The sequence below is a fragment of the Egretta garzetta genome, unplaced genomic scaffold (assembly GCF_000687185.1).
Source record: "Egretta garzetta isolate BGI_Z169 unplaced genomic scaffold, ASM68718v1 scaffold30, whole genome shotgun sequence".
Lineage (NCBI taxonomy): Eukaryota > Metazoa > Chordata > Aves > Pelecaniformes > Ardeidae > Egretta > Egretta garzetta.
Window position 1 is genome coordinate 3,836,511 of NW_009258383.1, and position 17,530 is coordinate 3,854,040.

The 17,530-nt window shown below is 40.9% G+C and overlaps 1 protein-coding gene across 1 annotated transcript in view; it reads left to right on the forward strand.

The window, feature by feature from the left end:
• Positions 1 to 17,530, forward strand: part of LOC104128597 (probable acyl-CoA dehydrogenase 6) — a 79,861-nt gene that overhangs the window by 28,591 nt on the left and 33,740 nt on the right. The window contains exon 3 of the mRNA XM_035896912.1: positions 15,244 to 15,373. Coding sequence (XP_035752805.1) covers positions 15,244 to 15,373 — 130 coding nt within the window. The remainder of the gene's footprint in view (positions 1 to 15,243; positions 15,374 to 17,530) is intronic.

Consider the following 17,530-nt stretch of genomic DNA (forward strand, 5'->3'; position numbering starts at 1 on the left):
TGACTTCTGCTTGCAGAAGGGGCAGTGGTTCATACTTAAGGATAATCTGGTACCTTCAAACCAGTCTTCACCATGGGATAAGAAAAATAACAGTCCTGGCTGGTAAAAGTCCCAAATCTGTATTTGGGGTGGCAGTCTCTGCAGGGCTGTGCACCCTCACCCTGTGGCTTGGTTTGTCCTGTGCCTGCCTGTTTCCATGCAGGCCACTTTTACACCAGAGAAGGTCATGGGATGGCAATAAAAAAGCTTAATCTGTTACAGCATGCAACTGGATGCCTGGCTGCAAAATTAGAAATGCAGAAAAGATTTTTATTTCTTTAAATTCTGGACTTAACTTTACAAGAAGATCTCAGTGGTGTCCATATTACCTCTCTGGACAGTGGACATTGGCAAATTCTTCTCTCCACCTGAGGGCTGCTTTGCTCCAGAGACCTCCAGCTTGCGTCTTGCCCTGTTGGAGTTTGAGGAGTGCCTCTGAGTTACCCCCAGTGGTGGGGCTGGGTTGTGTTACTCCAGGGTCTCCACCTGCCTCTCAAGCAGCATTCTCTTACTGTTTGCTTTTACCAAGAGGAATCTCCAGGTAGAGCACATACCAAGTTGGTTGTGAGGATTCGTATTTCCCTCCCCTCCTTGCTTCATTGAACTAGGTTTAAAAATAAAGCACTTTTATTCTTAAACTTCCTTCTCCTTTGTTTGGTGCGATGGAGAGCATCACTCTGCCCATCTGTCTGCCTCCCTTCCCCGTACACTTCCCTGAAATTACTCCTCTATTGTGTTCCTCAACTGATTACACTCTTCCCAGCTTCAGGCTTTTTTTTTTTTCTTCCTTTGACTTTTTCAAGATTGTGGCAAAATCCCGTAATTTGTGTATCAAGAGACTTGCTCGCTATACCTCTGTTAGGTATCTTGCAGCATCTATTTTGCCATAGAGACCATAACACAATATTAAACTACAGGTGATGCATCTTTTTCTAAATTACTTGTCCTTCCATGCCATCCTCTTCCATGCCTTTTACAAGTTTTGTGGATCCTGCTGTAATCATTAAGGGGAAAGAATTTTTTGTCTTTTTACTAAGTAGTAAGGCATTTTAAAAGAAAGTCCATGGTATAATACCACAGCCTTATTGCCTCACTGGCCATTTATTTAAAAGGCATACAAAATGCTTCTGTGCTGATGTAAGGAGAGGAGAAAATGAAGGTAGGGGAGTGGGTAAATAAGGAGTAAGAGGTATGGGTGTTTGGCCCCTCTCTTTCCTACGACCAGCAGGAAAGACCTGATAGCAGGTCAGTGCCCTGTATCTCCAAAGTGAAACCCAACCATCAAGAAGTGGGGACAGCAGGGAAGCAGTGTGGGGAGGTGAGGGCTTTTTGCACAGCACTGTGGCTGTTGTTGACTGCAGTTGAGAAATTTAGCTAGAGGTCAGCTTAAAAAAAAAAAAAAAAGAAAAAGTGAGTCAACACTTAGGGATGATGAAATTCCAATATGATTAGTTTTTATATAACCTTGTTGTCGCACATTCTCCATTGCTGGCAGACTAAAGAACTGATCTCCTGATCCAGCTGTAAAATCTGTATGAATTTGGTTTGGTTTTTTCCATCTTTTCTGTGTTTGTAATCAACAAACCAATCAGATCAGCAATGCCTGTTCGTCTCCCTAAGGTGTTCCAAAATCATCCTGAATGTGGCAAAAAAGAAGATAAATCTTCACTGGCATAAGGAAGAGGGCTGGGTGATGCACAGCGCCCAAAGCCGGGTTTACGCTGATGAAGACCTTTCAACGAGGGAGAAATTGGGAAGCAGTTTCATCCCAGGTCAGGACGGGAAACACAAACCAGAGCAGGGGATTTGTCTGAATACTCATCCTAGCTCTGGGAAGTCAGCATGGAAGGACACAGTGAGAGATGGAGAACAACTGGGAAAAAAATAAAAATTGCATCAAGAAGTGTTGTTTGATTTATCCATACTTGTCTTCAAATGAGAGTAACCAGTTTCTTAAAGCTCTTCATTCCAAAGAAGAACCCTACAAACTTTATTATATTTTGCTCAAAGTTATTTAGCCTTAAGGCTAATTTTTCTGGAAGCTGACAGGCTGCATGCATCTTTTCAGCTTGCAGGACTGGATTAAATGGGACTCCAACAGCCCTAACCACTCCAACACAGAATCAGGAGCAAGCCAAATCTTGCAGAGTGAATTCCAATTAAATTGTAAGTGAGAGACATTTTCTAGTGGTAAAATATTAGCTAGGGTAACCTCAGTCTGAAGCAGCAGACCTCCCAAATACAGGAATTTCCCCCAAATGGTGAGAGGTTGGGTTTCTTTTGTGTGTGGGGTTGGTTTTTTTTTTTTTCTCTTCATGGCAACATTTCTAACGCATAAGAAGAATCTGTGCAGTAAGGAAATGTATGTGATTCTTTTGTGTAAACCTCCTTAAAATGCAGAGAATAGTGACTTGGTTTGGTTTGAAAGTGTTACTGCCAAGGTTTGTGATTTAGCATGCGATTCAGGTGAGTTTGTATTTGGTACATTTTTCATGTCTTGCTTTAATTATTCTCAGTTTATTTCATACTTTATCAGTGCTGCTCTAAAATTCAGAAAACAACATTAGCCACAGTCACAATGTGAGAAGGATTTTAAACAAGAAAAGACTCTTCACTAACACTTGGTGGTGTAAGAAAAACAGAAAATTGGTAGCTTAGTCATTACAGTTGCCATGTTTGCATAAATATGAGCAGAATAAATGAGGTTTTTTTCTTTTGTTGCTGAGGTTTGGGGTTTTTTGTTTGCTTGTTTATTTGTTTTTGAGGAAGAAGATATGCATTTATTCATGTTTAACTTGGTTTATGTCCCTTGACTTGAGTGGCATAGCCTAGGAGATGCTGTGATCTTTTCCAGATAGAAAAACTTATCTCATTCCCCTTCCCCCCCTTTTTTTTTTTTTTTTTTTAATGGAAAGAGAATTTCAGCTTTACATTTAAGGAATAGTTCATCTAACTTTTCGTTGTTTCAGTGAAGTATAGCATGGTCTTAAACCTTATTGCTAATTTTGAGGCCATTCAGTATCCAGTGAACAATGGTTTTGTTCTTTCCCCAACTATTTTAAAGATAGAGTGAGAGTTGAGGATAAATTGGTGTCTTTGGTGTGGGCTTTCTTATTCTTCATGGTTCAGTATAATGATGTAGTTGGGAGAAAAGAGGCACAGTCGCTGCTGCTTTGCTCCTTGTTAATTTAGTGTTGCCAGAATCTCTCAATTTGGGACTACCTAATGCTGAGAGATGCTATAAACTGGATTTTCATTAAGCACAATGAGTTTGCAAACAATTGTAGTCCTTAAAAGAAGGAGAGAAAACACGATAATAATGTAGCACTGAAAGAATATACAGTACGTTCAACGTCATGAAGCTTATGAGTTTTAATACATTTATTACAATTTTGTGTGAGACATTGCAGAAGCTTCAGAATGGGTCACTGATTAAAATCTATGGCTGCTTGTATATCACTTTGCTTCTTCTGCATCTAGCTCTGGGCTTCAATTGTGCTAACGTTGCTGAAAAAGCTACTTCACAAACTCGAACAACTGATCTGGCTCTTGGGCAGTTTATGAGGACAGTCTGCGCTTGGCGTGGGATTGGCGTCTCCACCAGACTAAGGGCATGCAGAGTTGTTGAATGTGCTACATTTTTCCATGGGTGTGAGATACAGGCTTTTTGCTGGAGATGCATCTTTAAGCTGGAGCGGTTCCAGGGCAGACATCTGCATGTCTGCTGCCTCTGCTCAGCAATGTGGAAAGCCCGCAGCACCTCAGCTGCAGGTGAACTCCAAAGGTCCAGCAGTGATGGGCTCCTCGTGTGGTTCAGAGAGATGATCCCTGCGTGCCCAGCCACCTCCCGTCTCATGCACTGCCCATAAATGAGGAAATGAGTTCAGCCCAGCACCTCTTTAGGGTGTCTCTGAAACACTGGAAAGCTTATCAGCCAGCTCTTTGGAGACGTGGCTTAAGAGTAACAAGGAGATGGTGGAAAATACTTGTCTCTGAACAGAAATTGTGTGCAGGAGACCATGGGAAAGCAAAGGATGCATCAGCAAGTTGTGAGAGTGAGCCATCTAACTGTGATAAAAGGTGCCAATGGTAATAAAATCCTCTTCGGTTCCCCTTCTTACAGCCCCGTGCTACTGAGCGGGGTCTCATGGCCACAGGAGCCTGTTGAGCTACAGCTGGATGGATGGGGGCACGTGAAAATCAGGCAAACATTTTTGTGACTATTGCATGTGTTTCTAAAATAGTGCCTCTTACGAGATGGAAAGGAATGTAACTCTCAAAACACATGCCAAAAGGCCTTACTATATTAACATAATTTTATAATTGTGTGTTCTGTTTCTGGAGATTCTTACACCTACGTACCAATACATTGACTGGGATTTTCTTTATTTCAGATGTTTCAGTTACTCATTTAGAAACAGTACACACAACACTGTAATAAATCCCTGGTATCTGATGGGTGGTTGCCAAGCCTATCGTGTTTTTAAAATTGTTTGCAATTAGGTGGATCTAATGGAAAGAGCATGGTACAAGACCAACTTAAAAGAAATAGTAATAATATGTAGTTTTGACAAGTGCTTTTTCCTTCATGAAAAAGCTACCTTTCCCTCCCCCACTGTGGAGGGATGGGGGAAGCATGATGACTCTGGAACATTTGTCTCCTCGGGAGGTGGAAGGCGGAGAGGACTCCAGCCTCACTGGTATTTTCCTTTTGATTTGGTTAGATTATTGAGCCATGAAGATAGCAACTCAGGTATTTGGCAATACTTCCAAGATCATTTTTCAAATATCTCCTGGAATAACTTATTAATTTCTGGGAAGAAGGATGATTTTTTTTCTCCATATATATGAACTTTTTCTGCTGCTTTTATTTTCAAATATGAATATTTAAATCTCAGTTTCAGAGCCATCCTGTAAGTATGAACATATACAATGCAATATATATGTTGATTTAATTTACTTTCCTTTCAGAATTACTCAGCGTGCACAATAAAATTTAATTCCTTCGCAGATTTACTGTGTGACCACATATTCAAGGTATTCTTTTCCCAAATAATACATTTATTGCCATGTAACTCATGTGATATTTCAAGAACAAGAATTTGAGATATAATTTGTAGTATAGCAACTTACAAAAAAGCAAACGATTGAGACGAACAGCCAGCCTCTGACATTTCTGGTGCTCCTGAGTGGTAGCTGAATGCATGAACGTCCCTGCTTGGGTTCCTGAATGATCCGTAAATAGCAGAGGGAGTATTCACGATCGGGAGAGGAATGACTTCAGCTGCAAGCATTTATACACTCAGTAATGCAAATGCACTTTCACTGTAGACTTCAGTTTGCTGTGGCTCAATTTTCTAGTTCTGTTTTAATATTTGACAGTTAAACTGTATAGTAAAAGGGTAGTTATACTACTGGGTACACAGGCACTGCGGGTCATTAGTTGTAATTCAGGTAGGACTGGGAGTCGTGGAAGGTGCAAAGGATTTTCTGAGGGGATTTGTGGGGTTTTTTCCTAACTCATCTCACTCTTCTACAGACACCTTTAACCATGTCATTGGTCTCTTTTGCCCCAGGTTAGTCTCAATGTATGTTACAGACTTCATTGCGTCAGTCAGATAATTCTGTATTAGGCAGTTTGATGTGTTTTTTGTAGTAAACTGTATTATAATTTTATCAGCCCTGTGGCTGGGTGCTGTGATTCCCCCTTGGAATAACTTGCTTTTCACATTTTTGAGTGCCGATTGTTACTGATTTCAGAACCAAATCAACAGGAAGGGACAGGTAATCCTGATCAATGATAGTTTCTTGGAGCATAGCACAAGGGATGATGAAATGCTCATAGAAATAATGTAATATTTTGAGTAGAAGGTTTTCTTGAAGAAAACAGTTTTGAGTGGTTGAATTTGATTTCCAGTATGCTTTGCACTATACTGAAAATCCTTTAATTTGTGGCCAGTACCACATATAAGGCACCCCCTCCAATTTCAACATAAATAAAAATAGTGATGTAGCGTATTTCACATTGGAGATTTCAATTCAGATTAGAATCCTGTTGTGTTAGCTCTTTTACAAACAGAGAGGGATAATCTGTTTCATGATAGGGTATGGCTGACAAATCTTACAGGCAAGGATGCATACAGAATCACAGGCAAAAATGAGAACTAAACCAGGTATTTTCAGCTGTAGAAGAATGCTTAAAGTGTTTGTCCACACGCCTTAAACCAAATAAAAGTTGTCAATGAAATGTTTTTTCCATTAAAATTATCAAGAGTAGAGCAAGCATGGGAACATGTCAGTTTTACTGAAAGACGTATTTTGTTGGAGAAAAAGATGGGGAAACGTGTTGTTTTGACACTGGGATTTGCTGGACACAAGGAGCTGTGGAACTGGTGGTCCCAGTCTTGCCCGCGCTGATGGCTGCATCAGCCTGTGGATGCAGATGCTGCCAGCTGAAGATAATTTTGCCTGTTAATACTTACAAACGAGGAGATGACCTAATGACAGAGGGGTATGCTTCTGGCTGCAGCGTTACTTGATAGATGCCTCCTTAATAGTTTGTTCACCGTGACCGTGCTAAGAATACGTTGATCTGCAATGTGACAGGTATTCAGGGATGGCATGGCATGTTTTTTCAGTATCTGTCCCAACTTCTCAAGGACTTCAGGGGTCAGCCACTGGAAAATAACTTGGTCCTGTAAGCCTGTGTTGATCAGAAATTCCTGTGGGAGCCTCCTGTGGTGTGTTTCTGTTCAGAGTTCTGTGCTGCTGAACTAAAACCCCTGTGCTAGCCAGGCCAGCTCCAGAGCATGGCCAAAGTTCATTTAATTATTCACTGCACACATTCCAAAATCATCTTTTCTGGAATTTATTCAAAACCAGCATTTGTCGAATCTCCACCTGTGCCCGCAATTTTAATTCTCAGTTTATAACTCCATTTGGAGATTGCAAGTTTTGGAACTTGTGATCTAGTAAAATTTATGCCTTTGGGTGTGACGTCTTGAGCTAAGTGGCTAAAGTTTTCCATGTCAGACGAATCTGGATTTCCAACAAGCCATTTATCAGCTTGGACTGCAATAAAAGATCTTGTAGGAAAAAAAGTGAAACACAGCTTTCGGCTAATAAATAGCCAGCCTCTGTATTAAATCTTAGCATAGAAATTTTAATAAGTAGCAAATGTAATAAATCTGTTTAATCCCTGAATCATGTAGTATTTCTTTTCAGTTTAATTATTTATTTATGTGGAATTCAGAAGAGCCAGAATGGGCTCTGGATGTAAATGAAAGTAAGTAGTCTGCTTCTTGCTCATAGGGTTTGCTCCAAAACAGAGTACAATTTCTTCTGATTTCAGATCTTGACCCTTTTTCATCCAACTTTTAAAAAACTCTTATAAATGTACGTACTTGTATTCAGTCCTGTTACTCATCTTTTCTCTCTGTTGTGCTTAAACTGGAGAATGTTCTTTGGGCTCTCTCTGTCTGTTACCTATTGATAGGTCTATTCCCATTTCCTTTCCCTGTTTACCAACGGGATGTTGAATGTCTGCACATTACTACAGATTCCTTGTAATACCTATTTGTGTCCTCATACTTCAGATCCTTTTTGAGGAACATTTGCCATGATGCAGAGTAACATGAACTTTTCATGCTAGTTTGTGGCAGTTCTCATGAGAGGAAGAGTCCTGAATAGGAGCACCAGCAGCACATAAAGCTGATGCACCTGCTTCATTCTTGTACAGTTGTGGGATGAATTGGTTTCTTACCTGTTCAAAATGAATTAACATGTTTAAAAGAAGCTAGCCGAGCAGCTGTGCAGTTGTTTTCTTGAGAGGAAGAGCACATTTTACGTGGGGCTGACAGATGCCTCAAGTCCGAAGACGCATTTTGGTGCCTCTGAAGGCTGATCCACAGCCATGTTGGTAGGATGGCAGTGGACACGCACCGTGTCGAAGGATGATGATGCAGCATTTGCCTGTTCATCAGAAGGGTGGCAAACCTTCAAGCTGGAGAGAAGCAGTATTCACTGCTGGATAAGCCTGGCTTGGAGAACTAAACAGAGCATCCATAAGCAAAGCTTAAGCCATGCGAATGTGCAACAGGTTGTAGGACTGTTCAGTGTGAGGAGGTTGACAGATGCTGCCGATTGACTGACTTCAAGCAGCAGGGAGGTGGTAGAGGTGATATTCTTGAAACCTAAGCTATGGTTTGATAATGAGCTTGTCCAAAGAGAAACCCCATGAGAAGCAGCATGGCTTTGCCACTGAAGCTCAGGAGGTGCGATACTCAGCCTATACACTGCTTGCCTTCTTTTTTCCATCTGATTTTTTTCTTCTTTTCTTCATGCTGTGGCATTTAGTTTGACTGACATTTTCAAATGTACAATAATTGAGATCTGCACTTTTTAACCTTAAAGAAACAAAATTGTAGGGTGGTTTAACTAGGCTTCTGTGGAATTGATACTGGGTCAGAGCTGGGAGGGAAAAATAATCTTGGTTTAAAAGCAGGCAGAAGACGACGGAGGAATTTGTGACCAGTGGTTGCATAAAGTTTTCTTCTGTGAGTTGGAGCTGACGCAATAGCTGTGTGCAATCTCGGACTTTCTTTTTTCTTTCTTTTGGCTACTGCGTCTTTTTACACTATTAATGTCTCTTGTGTTGTCATGTGGACATTTTATTCTATTGTACTGTGCAGCTTAGCTTTTCCTTCCCCGTAACATTGTTAGTATACAATATGGGGGGTTGTGTGAGTTTTTTCTTATTTTTTTAAGAGTCTGTCTGAGTTAGAAGATTTATGTAGATGTGGTTGCTGACTCCGATGGCACTTGGTGACACTGTATAACCATTTAGAAAATAAAGAAAACTTAACAAATTTGTGAGGGAGGTTTTTGGAAGTCAGAGGGTAACAAGTGCAGCTTTGTCAACCAGTGATTTAGAATATACTGCTCTGGCTTTCTAAAGCAGTGTCCTACACAGCTTTGAACCCTCTTTAAATGTGTCCATGCTGCCCCCAGCTAGGGCCAGGTCTGTCTGCTGCATTTATATGCTCAGTGGCAGGCACCGTCGAGTTCCTACTTGGGTATTTTGTGCTGGTTTTATAGGGTGGTGTTTTTTTATCCTTACACCCAGGGGGAATTTTCTCCTGTATTTTCCAGTGTAGCTCTGTCTTAATCTAAAACAGTGCTAGACAGATCCAATCACCTTACTCATCTCAGTTAATTTTGTTTCTGATGCAGCAACCGTGATGACTTCTATAGCAACCAGTATGGTGGGAACACACAATTGGCACTGGTAATTGCTCTGGGATTGTACTTAACGCCACTAACTGCATATGATTGAAAAGGAATGAGCAGGCAAACCATATTTTTGTTTTTCCAAAGAATACTGGATCCCAGGAGTAATGTTACTACATAAAACTTTGGTTAGCGGAAGAAGTCCTTATCTGCCTTGGTTTTTTTGGATGAACTAGTGAGTATCTGTGATCAAGTACTGTATGTGGTGGTGATCTTTCTAGGATCAATCAAATGTAAACCACTAGAATTCATCCTACTTTGGGACAAACTGAGGGAATTTGATCCATCTGGCTAAGATAATCTGTAAAGGGGAACTTTGCACCTGGTAGAAGGTGGTTTGGGGGTTTTTTTCAGGTTCTTTAGGGGCGAACTGATCCAGGTGAAATAGCCAAAAAATGTGTTCGTCTCAACAAGGCTGAAGTGGACACACAGTGTTTCTGTTACATGAAATGAGAGGTTTTTCTGCTGCATCCAGCAAGAAGCAAATAACCAAGCAGGCAGTAGGTATTTTGTGAGCTTGATCAACCTAGACTTTTCAGAATGGGTTTGTGGGAAATTGCACAACACAGGGAGTAACCATTTGGTAATTCTTTAAATTCCTTTTATGCAAAGAATAGGAAGGGCATTACGGTAGGATTTCTGTACTGTCCTACCTGGTGACGTTTGCAGTTATGCAACTTCAAGGCTCTTTGTAGTCCTCTGAAGTTGAAATTCTTGAACTATGACAGGTGAGTAAGGTTTGAACACTTAAGTTTTGCTTCTGTTGATTTAAAACTGTAAGCTATGATGAAAAGTGCCAATTAGCTCTGTCGTCTTGGTGTCAGATGTAGGAGTCTCTCAGACCTATCTTACAAATGGGAGTTGATTCATGTTTTATTTGTCTTTTTAGTCACTAGAAATAAGAGCACACATTTGTTTTTTCTTGCACTGAGTTAGGTGCCAACAGTAGAAATAATACTGCGTGATTTCCTTTGGTGTAGCTATGCTTTATGTGACCTTTGGAAGTTCTGTAAACAAACAAGATAAATTAAATAAGCATGTAAGACTGAGTAACCCATATGGCTGTACTGTGTTTTCACCATTCCTTTTTCCAGGCTCACTCACATTCCTAAAACACCCTGAAGACCCCTTGTTTCTCCTTGCTTCAACTCACTTACAGGCCCTTTTCACCATGGACATTGTCATTCCCGCTGACAGCTACTAGATGGGGTTCAGAAGCAAATTCCTAACAGAATAAACTCTTACAAAGTTTGGACTAGAGACTTCAAGCCTGCTTCATCATTGAACAGAGTCATACTTGAACAGGGAGCCTATAGCTGAACGAGCCACAAGAAATGTGTTGGTCTTCACAAAAATGAAATGATTGTATGAAAGATCTCCGCTTCTCCTTTGCCTTTATAAGTCCTTTTTTATAGACATTATTTGCCTTTGTTTTCCCAGCAGTGATCTTCTCAGAAGTGTTTCTGTTTTGACATGTTGCAGTTGTCTTGCTCCTTTATGTATATTTTTGGGCATCATCTTTGCTGTCTGCCTATATTCATATATAGAATTCCTGATACCCTGAATTATCACATCTAGTAGAATGTACATCTGCATCTTTTAAAAGCTCTGTTTTTTAAAACTCACTGTTTTCTCTTTGGACTCCCACTCTGCTGGCAGTATCGCATACTACCACTTAACATATAGAAATAAGCTATTCTATATAAAATAAGGAGCTTTTTGGGGGGGCGGAGGGTAAAATAATGTGGTGGTGATTAGTAGAAAAGCACAGAGCCAATTTAAAAAGAAGCCTAGGTTCATACACTGACCATGGCGTGGTGGGTTTACCTTGGCCAGCAGCCAGACACCCACCTAGCCGCTCTCTCACTTCCCATCCTCAACAGGACAGGGGAGAAAATACGATGGCAAGGCTCAGCTGCCGAGATAACGCTAGGGGGACTGCTCACCAGTTACCGTCATGGGCAAAGCAGGCTTGGCTTGCGGAAAATAAATTTAATTTGCTGCCAATGAAAATAGATTTGTGTAGCGAGAAACAAAGACAAATTAAAACAATATGTTCCCCCCATCCTCTCCCTTTTCTTCCCTGAGTCATCTGCCTCCCACCCCACCCGGAGCAGCGCGGGGGGACGGGGATGGGGGGGTTGCAGTCAGTTCACAGCAGCCCCTCTCTGCGGCTCCTTCCTCCTCACACTTTTCCCCTCCTCCAGTGTGGGTCCTGCCCATGGTCCGCAATGCAGAATCTTTACTTATTTGTATGTTTATGTGGTTTTTTTGCTTTGGGCTTTATAATTTATTTAAAAAAAACACCCAACCTGAAATTGAACAGTGGATAAAATATCAAATTAAGCTGTTTAACATCTGGAAGTTGTGTTACTGTCAGCAAAACAGTAACAATTTGAACATTGTTGCCTTTTTCTACCTGTTTTGAACTATAACAGCATTAGTGCATTAGATTTTCTGCCTCGTTTGGCTTTGCTTTGTTCCTTTAATATTTCTTGCAAATTAAAAAAGGAAATGTAGCCAAAAAATTCTCTAAAGGTCAGTCATCTCATTTTAAAATTAAACTAAATATTTACCCTAGATATGTTTTACATGTGAATATTTACATAGAGCTTGTTATTCTCTTTTTTTAAAAAAAAAAAAATCAAATCAGAAATTGATTTGGTTCCTTTCATTACAGTTTTTTCACCAAAAATTATATTAGGAATGGTGTTTGCTTTTCTGAGTGAGAATTAAATTGACCTATTAGCATTACATCATTGTACAGATACTTCCAGGAGGTGATGTTTCTTGATGAGACTGGCGAACACAACCATCCTAGCACCGCCTTATTCCCTTACTGCAAATAAGACTTATTCCAAAAAGGGTAAGTCTTATTCCAAACAAAAAATAAACATTAATTCCATGAAACGTTCACCGTCATCGCTGCAGCAGGTGGAAATAAGTGATCTGGTGGGTTTGTCTCAGTTTAAGAGCTGAGTCCTGTGGCACACACAGGGTGATGTGCTCAGACCAGCCCCAAAATAGCTGGCTGGGGCTGCAAAAGCCAGGCTGCCACCGAGTGCTGGGGAAAAAAGAAAGCTGCGTTGGTGCTCGGAGACAGCGCTGCCTTGTACTGCTGGGTGGGATGCTGCTGGGTGTGCCTCTCAGTGCAGAGGTCCAAGGGCTGGAGCACCTCTCCTATGAGGACAGGCTGAGGGAGTTGGGCTTGTTCAGCCTGGAGAAGAGAAGGCTGCGGGCAGACCTGATTGCGGCCTTTCAGTACCTAAAGGGGGCCTATAGGAAAGATGGGGAAAATCTTTTTAGTAGGGCCAGCTGTGACAGGACAAGGGGTAATGGTTTTAAACTAAACCAGGGTAGGTTTAGACTGGATATAAGGAAGAAATTCTTCACAATGAGGGTGGTGAAACACTGGAAGGGGTTGCCCAGAGAGGCAGTGGAGGCCCCATCCCTGGAAGCATTCAAGGCCAGGTTGGACGGGGCTCTGGACAACCTGATCTAGTTAGCAGTGTCCCTGCTCCCTGCAGGGGGGTTGGACTAGCTGACCTCTAGGGGTCCCTTCCAACCCAAAGCATTCTATGATTCTGTGATAAACTACCCAAATTACTTGGGGATATAGCTGCACAGGCTGCACTGACAAGTGAATCTCTGTCTCAAACAAGCACTTCGGCTTCAAAAGAGGCGTTCCTTATAATCATCCGTCAAACCGCTCACATTTCTCTGCGAAACTCTCTTTCCTTGGCTCCTGGAACAGAACTGATGAAAAGTTGGGTGTTGTCTGATTAATGTTTTTACCATTTGCTTCTGCCCTTCCTGCCTGTCTGCATCTGTGGCTCTCTCTTGCATTATCTATCCCCAGATTATAAAATCTTCGGATGATGCATCATCTCTTTGCCTGGTAGGGCTTCCCCCTCCACCTTCTCAGCTCCTGCAGCTCCCTTTTGATTCATTTCCTCCCTTTGCTAGGAAAGTCCTCCAGTGTCATTGCTTTGAGAGCTGGCCTTTTGCAGCATTTTGTTTTTAAATTGTACCACTTAGTAACTAACCTCAAATGAGAGCGAGGGAAGTCTGTTACATGGTAATGCGTAGTGAATTGTGGTATGAACAAAGAATACATGTAAGCCGTACGCTTGCATAAACCAGTCCTCCTTTGGGTCAGTTCTGTGCAGAGCATTCCTCTTGTGAAATTGCTTTGAGTAAATCAAGAAACTAAGCTTTTGATTTGTGAAATTAAGTGAGAGACAGGAGTATAACTGCTTGGTGGACAAAACCAAAGGCAAAATTAGGAATAACTGTAGTTTGGCAATAAAACGATTGACTGATTTATTTTTTTCTTAAAAAAAAAAAATCAAATATGAACCATTTGTGTGGTGCCAAAACTGAGGTTGTGTTATAACTCTGATACAGATTCATATAAAATTAGCAAAAACTCTCTCATACCACACATCTTTAAATAGCCTTGCCTTTACATGTGCATACATTCCTTACTGTTCCTCAGAGGATTTACTTATCAATGGGGCCTTTGCTAAGGCAAGAGAATTGGATTATAGATTATGCTAAAGACATTCTCCTATTACTATCGCTTCACTTGCGATAGCTCTCAGTAGGAATTTCAATTCTGTGTCTATTTTTTTAGAAACATTTTCAGGTAAAAGTTTGGAAAAGTAGCCACTTCGTAATTCTGACTATCCAGATCATTCGGGATGACCTAAGGAGAAAAACTATTTGAAAATTAAACTTCATGGTGAGCCTTTTCCATTTGTGGTTTCCCTTCTCTCTGGAGAGAAAGGGTGCACAAAGATAGTTTCTGTGGCGTTAGGAAGCAGATGATAGCATACAAAGCCCTGTGTTTATATGCACTGTGGTGTTTTGATTTTTAATCAATGGTGGTTTTTGAAAACTTCAAAGCAGGTTAGTAGAGGGATGAGCTCAAATAGTGGGGTGGGGGATGCTATCTGTTTATCTGAGATTTTCTTAGTTGGTCTTCAAATGAGTAAAAAATAAAGAAAACATTATGTAATCAAAGCTTCTCAATCAACTAATGACATCAAGCGGTAATCTTTTCTTGCTCACCATGTATCCTTTGGACTATAAACTATTTAATACTGCTAGAAATTACCTCATCCATCATAGCAGCATAGCCCTTTTCTGTGTTTCACTGCATGGTGGGTTTATCAGTGCTGGGCACGGGAAGGAGGTGAAGAATAATATCCTTTTTAATTGAATTTTCAGACTGGAATGTGGAGAGGAGGAACGGCCCGTGCTGGTGCCCGGCCAGTGCCCTGGGTCATCACCCTCCTGCTAATGAAAAATGCTTTAATGACTGCACTGGCCAAGTGCCAGGATGTGAAATACACGTGTTCGGTTTCGTACTCGGGTCTAACGCGGATTTTTAGTTACAGCAGTAACTTAACGTAGGGACACAACCTGCACGTGGTCTTGCTCTGCGCTGCCTTGGCTGCTGCGTGTGAGAAAGATGAGCGCTTGAGTGCGCTGGGGGGTGAGAGTGGGGGTCAGGCGTTATCACGGAGAAATAAAAGCAATTCTTACCTGGTGGTGATTTGTTCATATGACCTTGCAGTTAGAAAGAATAATTTTGCCTTCTGATGTTGTTTCCAGCAGCATGTCACTTTTTTCTGCTGTTTCCAGTAGAAGTAATGATGCTACTTAGGATATCCAGACATGACCTGATATGCACATGGATAATTAGAGCAGGTTTAATTTTACATTCATGTTTTGTAAAGAATAGTGTGGCATCGCTTTTCTAAAAGGAAAGCTGATAATTGTCAAATACCTAAAAATTAGCAGTGGATTTGCAGTTAGCAAATCCTTATAGTAGCAATGTTTTATTTTTTTTTTTTCTTGTTGCTTGTGCTAATCTAGAACATGAGTGTCACCAATTTGTTTTTTCCTCAGAATATGGCGGCATGGGCTTGGACTTCTCCTATAACATTGCAGTGGCAGAAGAGCTGGGAAATATCCGCTGTGGAGGTATTCCTATGGCTATTGGAGTGCAAGCTGGCATGGCTACTCCTGCTCTTTCAAGGTAATTTTCAGAAAGTTTGGTTGTCGAATGTTTAGGCCTAAAATCCAATCTGTGTAAGAGTGGAAAAAAACACAACTGTGCAGATTTACTGTCTAGTTGCTCTTCAGTAACGCTCGAGGAAGGAACCTATTCTCTACCTCTCACACAGTTTGGTTTAGGGGAGAAAATACTTTTTTTTTTTTTTTTAAATGTTAGAATATTATATATTAAAACATAGGCCTTGTTTAATAGTAGATTATATGTTTACAAACACAGAACCTTGATGCCACAACCAATAAACCAATTTTAATTCCAGGCTCCCTCTATTTATGTTTGTGCTTTTTCTTAGCCAGATGTCCCAGTGCAGTCGTGCTAAGGATGTATTTAGTTTTAATGTTTAGGATCAGTCTAATTCTATTTTATAACGGTTTGGACTTGATGATCTTTAAGGTCTTTTCCAACCGATTCAATTTACCTTTTTCCAGCTTTGCAAGGTGCTCCTCGCTGATCTTGACTTTTCAGAAGTAATGATCAATACTGGTCATAAAGTCCTAAAGTTGAAGCACATGTATCATGCTTCCTAAATACGCCCATTGAAGGCAATTACTCCTTTTGCTTTTTCTCATCTGCTCATGTCAGTGTTCCCCTTCTATTGCTTGCTGTCATTCAGGCTCCTGCACTTTCTGAAGCTGTTTTGCCTTTTCTCCCTCAATAAAAGCGGCAGTTACCAACAACTTCTTCACGTGGTATTCACAGACATCCTGCATCCAAACAGCAGCTTGCAAACCCAGAGGGAGGCAACGGGCACTTTGCCCCTGGAATACAGATACGCCTAAAATTCTGGAAGGTAGTGGTGGGGATTAAGTTCAAATAATGATGATGAAGTCAGGAATTTCTCTGCAGAAAATAGATATACAAGAAGGGAATTTTTGCACAGAAGAACATTTTAGGGTTGGGTTATTTGTTGATTTCCCACCCCCACCCCCCATTCTGAAAGAAAATACCTGTAAATCCACTGTACAGTCTGAAATGTATGTTCTGTCCCCTTGACATCCATTCATCTTTCTGCTAGATATGTGAGACTTCAAAGGTCTCAGCCATGGGAAATCTTCCTAAAACTTTTCTTCTCCGTTGCATAAAACACCAAAGGCTTGCTGAAGGCCTGGAGTTCAGTCTGTTTGTGCAACAATAGCTTAGTTATTGTCCAACTGAGAATAAAACTAGTATTTTAACAGACTTCAGAGAATAGTACATAGCCCCCATGACAGCCTTTTATTCCCAGGGGTTTAAAAAAAATCTATGGGTAAAAGAAGGTGGGATTTTGTTCCATTGCAGTTTTTTGGCCTTCTGCTACTCTGTTCTGCTGTAGTAAAGCAATGAAGCTGCATACGTTTGTGCTAGGGAAATCCTAAAGTGGATGTTCTTGGAAAGCAGACGTGAAAATGTCATTAATATGATGAAATCCGTAATTGAATTTGCATCTGTATTAGTGAACTTCTCCTCCACTGTTAAGTCAATTCCACTGGCTAGTTATATGGTACGCTGTCCCGCTCTTAAGATGTAAAAATGAAACTTGGTAATTGAAAGAGAAAGCTTGATACAGGAAATTTTGCGCGGGTGCAGCTTTGCTTTATGCAGTGTAATGAGAGGGCTAATGGCTCGTCCTGGGTCATGGATTCAAATTGCATTCGCAACCTGGTGGTTTCTTTAAAGGTGTCTGTGTACTGTGGGGATCCTGAACAAGTTCAAAGAGGTAACCCAAATTTTGCATCTTAACTATGCGTTGTTACATGTTGTGCATCACTGATGCACAAAGTAAACAGTAATATGGGAATCAACCATCACCCCCTGAAAAACTTTTAAAAAGAAGTCTGGAGCCCTTTGTTGGCTTTCCTAACTTTGGGCTTTATTCAGCATTCATCAAGCGTGTATTGAGTGGACCTGCGAACCAACCCACTGAATGCGATAGGTCATGAAGATGCTCTGCCACTATAAATTAAGAGATGTTCCTTCAATTAGATAAATAGACAGTGCAGTAGTTTGAACAGATGGATACACGTACGTACACATGCGCACACACAGCTTTTAAGATTTTCATACTTTGGAAAAATGAAGTCTTAAAAGACCTAGAGTCAGGATGCCTCCTGATGCTGTTTCTGCAACTTCCGTGGGTTTCTT